The sequence below is a fragment of the Notothenia coriiceps genome, unplaced genomic scaffold (genome assembly GCF_000735185.1).
Source record: "Notothenia coriiceps isolate Sejong01 unplaced genomic scaffold, NC01 NC01_scaffold00027941, whole genome shotgun sequence".
Classification (NCBI taxonomy): Eukaryota; Metazoa; Chordata; class Actinopteri; order Perciformes; family Nototheniidae; genus Notothenia; species Notothenia coriiceps.
This window is the reverse complement of record NW_011360642.1, coordinates 48943-62082: the sequence shown is the minus strand read 5'-3', so window position 1 is coordinate 62082 and position 13140 is coordinate 48943. Positions and strand designations below refer to the sequence as shown.

Here is a 13140-nt window from a genome sequence, read left to right as displayed (position 1 = left end):
TTAGATATAAAAAAAATTTTTTAATTTCATGTGTATTGGAAACCATTGCCATTAACAGTTGGAATGAAAGCAACAGATTGCTAAGGGCACTAAATACAATTTATCTGGTCAATAAAAGAATCAAATGTATTTCAAAGGTTTTACAGGTTTATATTTGGTGACAAATTAACTTAATATGACTTATCTTTTAAAACACTAATTATGTTAGTTGTTCACAAAGCTTCTAACTAATCTAACTTCTTGCATATACATCTAATTAGGACAAACATCTAATTGTTTGTGTAGTATTTATGCTTTAGAATGGCGTGGAGCCTGTGAGAAATCAGGAAGGTTACCTGAAGCAGGATATCATGTCTCTCATAACTCTAAGAACACTTTCTCCTGCACTCTGTGCGGGCTACGCTACTGATGCTGACGGGGCTCCTGTTTCACCACGTCTTGTTTTTTATCCAAGTACTACACGCTGCGGCCAGAGTTTTTTTATATTGACCATGTGGCATCAAGGAGGTCTCTTCGAAGATTACTTTGAAATCGTTTATTTACTCACTGCTGTGTGATACTTTGTGTCACATTTCTTTCCAGGAGGGGTCCTCTTTTGCTCACTTTATCTAGTTGTTGTTACATGTTGTTATTCTTAATGTCATTTTCAGAAAGAGGAGTTCCTGTTGCTTCCAGAAGACCAGACTGTGACTGAGCAGAGCCAACATGGAGAACAGCAAGGTGAACAATCATCAGTGCAGCGATAGAAAATTACAGTAGGAGAATATAACCTGGCAAACTAATAGAATCACTAATTCCTTCAAAGGTGCTTTTAATAATATGACATGCTTTTTTTGCTATGACAGGTCAAAATGTAGGACACTAATGAGAACTAATGCGTTTGAGAACATCTAAATAATCTGCTTGCAGTGCCCAAACCCAAAATATTATCAACTATCAAAACATTTCCAAATTGGGATCAATAAAGTACATCTTATCTTATCCAACCTCGTTATTTTATAAAGAATATCAGCAAACCTTGTAATATTCACAATCTCATTCAACACCTCCTTATACTGTAAACGGTAATTACCAATGGCACCAAAACAGAAAATAATTCCTAGAGAAAGGCATTTGAAGTGTTCCACTAAGCATAACTGTCCCTTTAATCATGGATCACCCCTGCTGTGTGTGTCCCCAGCAGCCAATGAAAGAGGTGCTCCCCCTGCCTCGCAACCCTTCACCACTTCCTGGGACCTCACCCTCTGTGACCCCTGCCGCCCCTTCAAAGAAATACCACTCGGACACCATGCAGAATGTGCAGATGGCCTCCTCAGGTGATTAACAGGGACTATTACGTTATATAAAATGACATTAAACCGACACAACCACCATAAATTACACATCCAAAAATAATAATATTGATTCATTTTAAGATACAATTGTTGACATTTAGCCTTTGTTATGTTACAGTGGTGACATCGTTCAGCTACCTGAAGCCTCCAGACAGGGATCTCACGCTGATGTCCCACATGAAGTCCATTAAGTCTCTGAAGAATGCTGCCATCTTCACTGGACAAACGGTGATAACAACCTTCAAGATAAACAGTACTTTGTGCATAAAAACATAAAAGATGGCTGCCTTCAGGATCGATAGGGAATGATTAACAGGGTAATGTACATTAGATTACATGACAAAACCCTATATAAGTATCTGAGACTAAATTGGACAATCACTGTTGTCCAATTATAGCTAGGGGAGGGATGGGAACATATTTAATTAGGCTCGTATGTTCTCAATAAAAATGACAACACTGTATCAAAACTAGTAAGTAATAATAACTGTGTGGATGTACAATGGGTGTTACATTAATAATGTTTTAGTTTTGACACATGGTATACAAAAAATGAAAGAACATCAGAAAAATACTTGTTATTATTTATTTTATTTCACAAACCTTTAACACTGACAACTACTGTCTCCAATGGTTGTACAGTGTAATAGTCATGAACTGTTGGAGGAGGTACTGAACGCTGATGTGATCCTGGCTGACATCGACTCCCTGGTGCCGACTCACGATGAAGCCGGCCGGCCCATCGCGGAGTGGAAACGACAGGTGATGGTGCGGCAGCTGCAGGTCAGGCTGCAGGACGAGGAGGAGCAGAGGAGACAGGTATGTTTACTTTAGTGTTGACTAAGTAAAATCTGTGGTCGATGTATGTTATTGGATATGTCTGCATCTGCATAACCAATCCTATTTGGTAAGATTAGAAGAGGTAGGGAGTGGTTGGATCAATCAATCAATCAATCAATTCATCAATAAATCAGTAAATGAATCAATCATAAAAATCAATCAATCAATACAAATGTATATAGCCACATAACAAATTAAACATTTGTCTCAGGGTGAATCACAGTGTGTACAGCATATGTCCTGAGTCATCGCAGTGGATCCTGAAAAACTCCTAAGAAACCTATTGGAGAAGAAATTGAAGAAACATCTGGGAGACTGAAAGAGGAGGTATACCTCTCCGAGGACGGCCAGACGCGCAATAGATGTTGTGTGTATGAATTAAAAAAGACAAGTTAAGTTATTTGGTTGAAGTTAGTGTTTCTCGAATAGGGTTGGACTCACCAGGGTGATAATTGAGCTTTAAAAGACATGAACAAGGGGAACAAGTAAAGAGCATGTAGAGTAGTCTTGTAGACCAAATATAAGCTAGAATCCTATCAGTCAAAATTATTCTGAAAATCTATTCGCTCCCCTAACAGGACATGACTAATGGCTACTCACCAGTGGACGGCTGGAAGTACTCCCAAACCCACAACGCCGTCTTGGGGCCCTTTGGAGAGCTCCTAACAGAGGATGATCTGGTGTACCTGCAGCAACAAATTGAGACTGTTTCACTGCAGAAACGCTGCCAGGCCTACGAGCTGGAGCTGACGAGGCTCACCGAGGAGCTGCGGTCCATTTTACCTGATTCCATCTTGAACATCTCCCTCAACAAAGAGGTCCTACAAAAGATGGACACTGAGGGGAAAATGCACCCTACTTTGCCAATGTGGTGCAGTCGTGTCTCAGAGATTGTTAAGAGTATGTCGCTGCTGGTGGCCAACCTGACGCAAACCACAGAAGAAGGGGGTGAGAGGAGCGTAATGAATGGAATAATGGGAGAGATGAAGGGTTTGCAGGGGGTTAGCAACAGTTTAGGAATTGAATTGGACCAGGGATTGGTGCAACACGAGCAAGAGGTAGCACATGATGAGACCTCTAGTGGTCCTAGGATTCCTCACATAGGAATGGCGTCTACTTTCAGCCATCGACTGGAATCCAACAGCTACAGCCGAGCTCGGAGGGAGAGAGTGGTGAGGGAGATCCAACAGTCCGGGGTGTCGGTCAGAAACCTAAGATCCAACTTTGAGGGTCAGATTGGCAGCATTTATCCCTTTGCTGGGGTTATGAAAGGAGGACAGGTAATGTTTGGAGCTCCAGAAGAAAACAACCTGAATAGTCACTGCGACCCTCCCAAAACAATTAAACCTGTGATGGAGACTACCAGCCTAAGGAAAGAGCGTATCGTGGTGCTGTTCCTGAGCCACTGGAAGAAATCTGCATATGCTATTTCAGTGAGAGCAGCGAGGCAGAGACAGGGACAGGAAGCACTGCCAGAGAGAGTGACAGGCGCTTTGCCCCAACAGAAAATCACCTCCATGTTTCAATTCTGCCAACAACGATGTGCTGTAGACAAGGTGCTTCACTGCTGGAGAAGTAAACTAGGACTCAAAGAAAAAAAAAAGTCCTGTGTGTCCTCCTCAAACTGTTCTCGAGTAATATTCTCCCCAGAGCAATTTCTGCCAGACGTGGACGGTGTTGCAGTGACCCACGACAGCTTGACCCTTGACCTCTTCATGGTGGGATACTTCCACATTTTGGAGCAAGAGCTGCTGCCCGAGGAGAGGAAGATGAGGCATCTACTCTGCTTCGAAGTCTTTGACCATGTCGGCAGTTTCTCCTGGGAGAAGGTGAAGGACTTCCACAAGGCCGTTCTCCAGGAAATCCAGTCAGGGAGTCGACAGTGGAGCGACGGCTTTGAGGACATCAAAGTTCGCTTCTTTGGAGACTCCAGACCGTGCCACTGCCCATCATCATCCTTATTGGCAGATACCAGACTCCTACCCAAAGTTGTGGTTCAAACTGTGGCTGCAGATGAGTGCGGCAGGGACTCTAACTCCTCTTGTTTCAACAACCAAGACATTTGTAAATATATTGACCGTAGCTTTGCTTTCTGGAAGGAGAAGGAGGCTGAGCTGTTTGAATTTGCACATTAGTATTAAGGTTCCATTTGATAATTTTGCACAAAATAATGACATGTTGGTGTGTTTACAAAAGCTGAATTAAATGTTGTTGAGAATGCCTTATCGATGCATTATTACTGCAAACTGAGTTGATGATTACAGTTATTATTTGTTTATATCCAAATGATTGACAAGGCCTCCAAGAAAGGCATTGAATTCAACATCTATTTACTGAAAACAAAAACTAAATCCTATTCATTTAATTTGATATATAATGTGTGTATTCTGACAGCAGGACCACGGTAAACGTCATACAATTCAAAGACTTCCTTAAGATCTCAGAGAATTTATAGAATGAGTAAGCACTCTATATTCAAATCTTTTAAGTAAAAGTAGCAAGACAGTGATATAAAATGACTCCAATATATGTAATTATATGTTTGTATTGCTGTACTATATTTATGGATTATTGTCATTAATGCATAAACTCACATTGCAATTTGCAGCTTGTTTGTTTTCATCTTTCACAAAGCATACAATGATGAAACATTTGATCACAAATGTTTTAATTTGTAAATCAAAAAGATGTATAGTAAAGTTAAAAGTATAATATTCGTCTTAGAAATAGGTTGAACCCTAACCCTATTATTAACTTAAAAAAAACAAAGGCGTACAATGACTAAACAAATTACAATAGCTGAAAATAAACCATTGACATTTGTTCTGTAATCGACCAAACATTTATTTACTTATGTTTCACAGTCGTGCACGTTGTTATTATCTTAAATCTACTACACTAAAAACAGTTTCGTTCGATTTCCTATAGAAAGGTGACGAATTAAAATAGGTGAGGTCGCGCAGGCGCAGTAGCTCCACAGATTGACAGGAGGATGCTGAGCTGCATTCCCATCATTCTGAGAGGAGAGGAGGATCCCCCTGCGCACCCACAACGAAGGAGACGCCGAGCAATAAGAACATATCTAATAATCCAAGTTGAGCTCTTTATCTGCCACCATGTCAGCTGGAGGAGATTTGGGGAACCCCCTGAGGAAATTTAAACTCGTGTTTTTGGGCGAGCAGAGCGGTGAGTCAGATCTTTTGGGAGGGTTCGGTGTTGTCCTCCCATCTATTGCTTAACATGCGTATATGTAGAAGGCCATGTATGTTATCCTTGTTGATTTACAAAGTTTCAGCTGAATCTGAAGGATGTGGCCGGCTTTGTGTAATTTCACGCCCATGGACCCTTGGGCACAATATGTGACTGTAGAAAATCTGATTACCCGAAGAAGAAGAAAAAAAACCGCCTGCATGTAAATGTGACCCTTGGATTTGCTATAACTATCATGACCACTCACTGCTCATTGTACTGAATATCCCTAATGATTGTTTAGTTGGTCCAAATTGTCATAATTCGCATCCTAGCAGGCGATATGAATTCAGATGTTTTGATGTACTGCAGTGACCGACAAAATGCTCAGCCTGTTTTCAGATAACAGCTATAATTCCCTCACATCGCTTATTTCTAACAAGAACAATCGTTTTATCCATTACATGACAGTGTGTAATAATTTCCTCTTCCTCTGGGGTACTTATTTCATTTGGAAAAGATAATAAACAGTCCCCCATGTGTCAGTTCGGGACACACCCTAGGCTGGCGATGTCTGTAGCATCTCTAAAGCTCGCAGTCTCCGGTTCGGTCCCACACATAATAAAATATAAACGAGCTTGACAGCGCCACAGCATTATTCTATGGTTTCAATAAGCCATCTTTTTTTAGGGTGGGGATGACTGTGTGTTATTTAATGTGATGGCACAAATTCGGCAGATCAATAATGGTTTAGCGCTGTAAATCTGCCTGAATACGTGTTCAGACAGCAGACATCCAGAGTGGCAGCAAGGGAACAAACATCCCATACAATACAGCTGTAGAAAACACATAAATAGGCTTAATAGGACAACAGCTTGACTGGTGTCTTACATTGTGAAGCCCCTGTGTGTGTGCTGCATGTATATGAGGAGACTGTGTGTCGACTTCGAGCCTCCCTGTGTGCGTGTGTGTGTGTGTGTGTGCGTGTGTGTGTGTGTGTGTGTGTGTGCGTGTGTGCGTGTGTGTGTGTGTTTGTGTGGCCTGCGCTGCAATGTTGCTGTCCACGGCGCTGTATCGAGGCCTGGTGTGGCCACTGCCCATCTCTGGATTCAAAAGCACAGCTGTCTGCCCTGAGAGGCTCTGCATGAGGGCCTGGGGCCTGCTGCAGAAGTCCACTGCTCAGTCATGTTGTAGATGCGAAGTAAAATGGTGCTAAAGATGGTGGTAAGATGGGATGTAAATAAGATCCGGCTCACCTTGATGCTCTGAGGAGTCACCATGACTAACACTGCCACACATCTGTCTGCTTTAGGAGGCCTTGTGCATTTTTTTGTGTGATAATTATTAGAAACAATTTCTGTTTTCCTCGTTTTTCTTTCATTCAAATGTTCCTGATCACCATCAAAGAAAGAATACAAGAAAATAGAGCTGAGTCATTAGTCCATCAATCAATCAGGTGGTTAACAGAAAATAAATCTGCAACTATTTTTTACAATATCTAATCTATATGTTATATTTATAGGGACAATTAGATATATAGGTTGGACTAAGGCCACATACCACAGCGGCCCACTGTGGTTTACAATGCACCCATAGATGGGCCATTATAAAAGCATACAACATTTGAAAGTACATACAAAACAAAACATAAACCATCATACAATAATACAAAATATAAATTAATTTGGTAATCAACAACTCCTTTAAATTAATAGATTGAGTAAAAATGTAATGTGAGGGGTTAGCCTCTTTAAGGTGAGGGTTGCCTGATAACATGTTTTGTATTACTTTAAACTTCTCAGTGTTGATGCGACAAAACATAACATTTGAATTAGTCGACATTTAAAAGGCATTGACTATATGATGAATGGAATAATTAAAAAAATGATCTAGAGATACTGATGTTAGTTTTAGCACATTTATTTCTTACTTCTTCTCTTTAGAACAGAAAATGTAGTCATTTCTTTGGTCTACTAACATTACAATGAAATGCATTGTGTTGTCATGAAAGGGAGGTTACTTAAAATTAGGTTATTATCACAGATCTTAACCAACTAAACTCCATATAATATGCATTGTGGATATATGGTAGAGACTGAAACGACAGATTTTTACTTTTCATGTAATATTCTTTTTTTGAAATAGAAATGAAATTCTTTCTTTTAAAAGTGAAGGTTACAATGACAGTGATTGAATGCTATTGCACATCTTTTAATATCTTTCTGTGACTTCCTGAACACACCAACTGTCATATCGTTATGTTCAATTTAAATTGTGTTTTCATAAGAAACCCATATGACTGTTTATAATCTGAAATATCACATAACTAAATATATACTTCTGTTTCTATTCCAGTGGGGAAAACATCTCTCATTACTAGATTCATGTATGACAGTTTCGACAACACGTATCAGGTAAGACTCGGGCCAGCCTTACAAAAAAGAAGATAATGCATAATGCTGCACTGAAGAAGTTACCAAGGACTCCTTGCCATATTTCTCTAGACAATAGTCTTCTGATGATAGATTAGAATAACACTAGTTATAAGTTATTAGTTATAATAAAGCTTTCAATTATATTAAGCCCTTTTTGGTCAAATGGGCAGACTAAGAGAATAATGTCAAGTCTGATATGCAAATTCCAAATCAGGGTTTTTACAAAATAATGTAATTTGCACTGCAGTTATCAAAAGGAAATGCTAGGCAATAATAGACTATTATTAAAAAGAGAAAACAGATTATTCTGTCCCTGCCTATCTTAGGAGTTCGCTACGTAACAAGTCTGAATGATTGATCCCTGAGGGTAATACAAATTATATTAGTTTTTCAGTCTGATTCAATTTCAGGGCTTATTGGCTGTTCTTTTTGTGTTTTCCTTCATTTAAACAACAGTCAATCTGCTCTGATGGTGCAGGGAGACATTTAGCTTTTAAAGTCTGTGTAATACTGATGATCTTTTTTGCCCTCCTTTGTTCTTTCTCCACCGCAGGCTACCATTGGAATAGACTTCCTATCTAAGACAATGTACCTGGAAGACCGAACAGTAGGAAGCTTTTAATATCATTTAAAATTCATTTAAACATGTAAAGATGAATTCATGTTTTATGTGTCGTTTTAAGCCAGCAAACCTCCTGAGCAAGACATTTCCCAATTTCCACTCTGGTTTCACTAATCTCTGATTTGATTTCCTTAATAACTTCTCACTTCACAGACTAACACGATTATACTTAGCTTATTTCTGCTATTAATAGTCTTTGCTCTTCTAGCCCTAAGAAGTCGAAGTCCTTTCCTGCATGGATCATCCATTTAGCTTGTATTAATAGTATATTTTTTGTCAGGATATAAAGCTCTGTAAGCCTGCACGGGAGCTGATACTGGCTTATCACTTTGGATGTGTACTTATACTAAGGCCTGGGTAGTCTGTGTGTAGTATGAAGTTGAAACAGCTACTGAAGTGTGTGTGTGTGTGTGTGTGTGTGTGTGTGTGTGTGTGTGTGTGTGTGTGTGTGTGTGTGTGTGTGTGTGTGTGTGTGTGTGTGTGTGTGTGTGTGTGTGTGTGTGTGTGTGTGTGTGTGTGTGTGTGTGTTTGTGGTGTAAATACAGGTAAGGCTGCAGCTGTGGGATACTGCTGGGCAGGAGCGTTTCAGGAGTCTCATCCCGAGCTACATTAGAGACTCTACTGTAGCTGTAGTCGTATATGACATTACAAGTGAGTGGTCATTTACCTATGAGCACGTATGCATTGTCTTGTATGTGTTGATCTGTCTGAAAAACATAACAACCCAGCAAAGAAATAATATTTTCCCATGGGATTCTAACATAACAACACAAAAAAAGACTGGATTTGAACTAAGAGTCTTGTCTATGCAGATGTGAACTCGTTCCAGCAGACCTGCAAATGGATCGATGACGTCCGGACAGAGAGAGGAAGTGACGTCATCATCATGTTAGTCGGCAACAAAACAGATCTGGAAGAGAAGAGGTGAGTATGTCAAATACAACATTTAGCTAAGGTAGTCTTTGACAGGAGGATATTTTGTTTACTGAGCAGAAAGAATGTCGTAAAAGTCAACATGTCAGTACTGAATAAATTATGCTTCGATGTCATGTTGCTGAGCCTGGCCTGATTTTCTTGCAGGCAAATCATGATCGAGGAAGGAGAGCAGAGAGCCAAAGAGTTGAACGTCATGTTCATCGAGACCAGTGCCAAGACAGGCTGCAATGTCAAACAGGTGAACCCCGCAGTTTCACCATATTTCTCAGCATTTTGGCCATCATTATTCCAAGCTTTTTCTGCCACTCCTTTGTCTATCCAAGGCGATTCAGATACCAACTTGAGTAGACAAATAAATATGTACATATGTCAAAAAAGTCTTAACTATAGCGTGGATGGTGTGCACATCCGATAATAGTGGGTGCGGTGCAAACGTAGCAAACAAAGGAAAAAGACAGTTAGCCTATACATATTGCAACCTCTACAAAACAGAGCTGGGATGTTACTTAAGACTTGATAAAAAGATTAAATGATTTATTCAATATGTAAAACGAATTATATCTTCACAAAGAGGCTGGAGTTCATAAAGAATAAATGTAACCCTCCTACTCTTGCTATCTCTTAAATGCTCTCTCCGTTGCCCTCTATGTTCATCTTCTTTTTGAGTCCCTAACCCTCCCTCCTCTCCTCCTTTTCTCTCCTCATAGCTGTTTCGTCGTGTTGCAGCAGCCCTGCCTGGAATGGAAAGTTTGGACGATGCAAATCCTGAAGGCAGTATCCTTTATAGCCGCTGTGAATTGCTGTGCCAAGAGCTACACGGCCAAGAAACAGGCAGCTTATTTTTAATCTCTTAGAGGTTGTTGGCACTAGTACAAGCAGACCGCCCAGCCTACTGTCTAGTGAGGCATCAGCCATTAAAGCTTTTTTGCCTAATTGAGGAAATGCATAGAGCCAAGAAAGTAGCGTGGATGCACAGGAACAGCACCACATAGTGGTCGTCTGGGAAGTGACACACATTGAGGACATGTGATGGAGGATGGATAAGGGAGTAATTGAAAAGAGATACTTATCAATACATGTAAATTATTAATGGAAACATTATACATGGGACTACTTCATTCAATTCCTGTAATCTGATAATTCAAAGCTCTATAACTAGTTGTTTCCTTTTTTATTACAGCCGATCAAGTATTCACTATGCAGAGAATGTACATACATGAGGAGTATTATGTAAAAATAAAAATCTCTATAAAGCCTTTTGTATGTACAGAATAAGCATGTCAAGGAGAAGCAACATACATTCATAATGGTTTAGGAACATATGCAATTGAAGCACATTTTAGGCAGTAATTTAAAGCATTTCCCATCAATAATATTTGACGTTTCTCTCACCTATCCTGTGACTTTCCTTAACTCCTTTCTTCCCAGTGATTGACATCAAGCTGGACAAACCGGCAGAGCCCTCTGTCCCCGAGGGCGGGTGCTCTTGTTAATGCCGAGCTGAAATCGGACAGCTCCCTTCACACCATAGGCTTGTTGTGTTGCTTACTACTGGTTAGCTTCCAGTTGACTTCTCTAATTGGATATAGGATGCGGGCCTTGTATCTCATTAGACAAATCAAATGTTATCTTTCAGTCTTGTTCAGTTGTAAAATATTGTATACTTTGTCAATATGTAAGTGACTGGAGGAGAAAAGAAAAAAAAAAAAGCCCAACCAAATGAGGAAATAAAAAACGAACAAAAACAGTTTTGGAAAAATGAAAAACGGGACAACCAACGGAATTCTTTTCGCTGTTATGTTTTGTATTTTTTATATATAAAAAGGGAAATCACCAAAAATGATGCCTGAACACAGAGGAATAAATAGTGGGGGGTCGGCCACTCTCAATGGCCGAACACGTCTGAATGTCTGCAGCACGCATGCACGTTGATCTGATCTTTGACCTTTGGCCTGACATCCAGGGTCTCTGCACTCTGGAAGGAGGTTGACTATCTTAGAATGTTTTATAGCATCTCTCTATAGCATCTCATGACAAAATGTATCTCACTTGATATTCCCACAAGAGTCAACTTTCAGTAGGTTCACCTTACAGTAGCTGTGAATATGTGGCACTCTATCTCTCTATGGGTTTAACTTTTATAGAACAAACTGTACTGTGGTTGAAAAAAAATAAGTAATACAATACAACTTAATATCACAACTCCCACTCCCTTCAAACACTCCTGTACCCTTTCCTCAAACCCTCTCTCCTTCCCAGTCTCCCGATCCCTTCATCCCGTTAATACGCATATAACGATCCACTGTAATGCACTGCACTGTATATAATAATGTAATATGTATGTTGTGAACGTCCCTCTGTAGAAGTGGTCCTTGTTCACCAGTATGAATAATGTAATAATGTTTAATGATTAATAAATTACAGATTAAAGGGCTTCACTCTCCTAACCATCAACATTTACCTGAAAGCCAAATGGTCTATTTAATCCATGATTTTATTTTTGTTTTTTACGGATACTTCGTACACAAAGTTTTACATCCCTGTAGCAGGCTATTTAGGAAACAACTAAGACAAATAGAATAGGCCTACCTCATATATAGGCTTTCTCTAAAAACACACATTTCATAAGGTACATGTTTTTTGAGTATCAACAAATGCCAGTGTGTGAAAACAACATGCGCATGCGCAGAGCCTTGGGTAATGAAGGTGGATGGCACAGGTGTGGCAGATTGCCCCTCGATTAGAATAGGGAACCTGTTCAGGTCAATTAGAGTCAAACTACTAGCTTATTGGTTATGAACAAGACTTCACTTTAAAATAGGGAACATATTCTAAGATAGAAATACCTAATTTTGAGTTATTTAGACATATTGAGCAGAGCATATTAAGACCAAAACTCATGTACAACAACTTCCTTACTTGCAATAAATAAGGACTAATTAGAGGGTTATTGAGGAAAAACTCTCAACTAATGGCTTATTACTTGTAGAATATGGCCATGTAGAATAAGGCATTAATACATGTCTTATAATGAATAATAAAGAGCCAATATACTGCTAATATGCATGTTAATGAACAACTAGTTGATGGTGAACTAAGGCAATCTAATGAGATAGCTAACTCAATATAATGAGATAGCTAAGTCAATATAATGAGATAGCTAAGTAAATATATTGAGATAGCTAAGTCAATATAATGACTTCCTGTAGCGCAAACAGGCTTCCATACTATAGTGAGCATTAACTGATTTTTGAATGACAATCCACTGAAACATTAGAGCATCATTGGATTAATGCAAACATGTTTGACGTTGTGTTGAAACATCCATGCTAAAGAAACTGATACGGTCAAAGTGCAGGTGAAGTAGTTTTGGGACTCTATGGTATGCCCACTACTTAATGAACATTTGCAATGGCTTTCAAAGTTAACCTTAACAATGTTTTTGTATCTTTAGTGAGAGCCCTGTGGTCCCTTATGGACATTTAAATAAAGTGATACATTGTTTGACAGATAACAGCAATCATCAGATAGGTACCCTAACATTCATTTTCATTTAGAAAAGGCTCGCAAGAAGAGACATAATAGAACATATTGCTCCAGTGTCTTTTATTGTTGTTAAGTATTGGCTTAAATCAAAACAACAATAATGAAAATAATATAATAGAAGAAACTGCACAGTTTGGAAAGGCTGTCTTTATTGCTCTTGACTGTACAAAGAATAAAGTTACACAGCAACAGCAACCAACCATGTAATCAATATGTCGGTCAGTGAATTGTTTCCAGT

The 13140-nt window shown here is 39.3% G+C and overlaps 2 protein-coding genes across 2 annotated transcripts; both read left to right on the top strand.

The window, feature by feature from the left end:
* The first annotated feature begins 651 nt into the window (after positions 1 to 651).
* LOC104957877 (espin-like protein) lies at positions 652 to 4715 on the top strand. The gene is made up of 5 exons (XM_010785549.1): positions 652 to 720; positions 1184 to 1316; positions 1453 to 1562; positions 1977 to 2153; positions 2753 to 4715. Exons 1-5 carry the CDS (start codon positions 706 to 708, stop codon positions 4307 to 4309), a joined length of 1992 nt encoding a protein of 663 aa, XP_010783851.1. The 5' UTR covers positions 652 to 705; the 3' UTR covers positions 4310 to 4715.
* A 459-nt stretch (positions 4716 to 5174) lies between these two features.
* Positions 5175 to 11814, top strand: rab6bb (RAB6B, member RAS oncogene family b). Its single transcript, XM_010785548.1, has 8 exons — positions 5175 to 5360; positions 7719 to 7777; positions 8352 to 8405; positions 8966 to 9071; positions 9233 to 9344; positions 9501 to 9594; positions 10064 to 10130; positions 10785 to 11814. Exons 1-8 carry the CDS (start codon positions 5291 to 5293, stop codon positions 10847 to 10849), a joined length of 627 nt encoding a protein of 208 aa, XP_010783850.1. The 5' UTR covers positions 5175 to 5290; the 3' UTR covers positions 10850 to 11814.
* The last annotated feature ends 1326 nt before the right edge of the window (positions 11815 to 13140 follow it).

Excerpts from the sequence above, each read along its gene's own strand:
- LOC104957877 (XM_010785549.1), top strand. Across the intron at positions 1,563-1,976 it reads CCATCTTCACTGGACAAACG|TGTAATAGTCATGAACTGTT; the intron begins GTGATAACAACC and ends ATGGTTGTACAG. Across the intron at positions 2,154-2,752 it reads AGGAGGAGCAGAGGAGACAG|GACATGACTAATGGCTACTC; the intron begins GTATGTTTACTT and ends CTCCCCTAACAG.
- rab6bb (XM_010785548.1), top strand. The coding sequence starts at position 5,291 with ATGTCAGCTGGAGGAGATTTGGGGAACCCCCTGAGGAAATTTAAACTC. Across the intron at positions 7,778-8,351 it reads GTTTCGACAACACGTATCAG|GCTACCATTGGAATAGACTT; the intron begins GTAAGACTCGGG and ends TCTCCACCGCAG. Across the intron at positions 8,406-8,965 it reads TGTACCTGGAAGACCGAACA|GTAAGGCTGCAGCTGTGGGA; the intron begins GTAGGAAGCTTT and ends GTGTAAATACAG.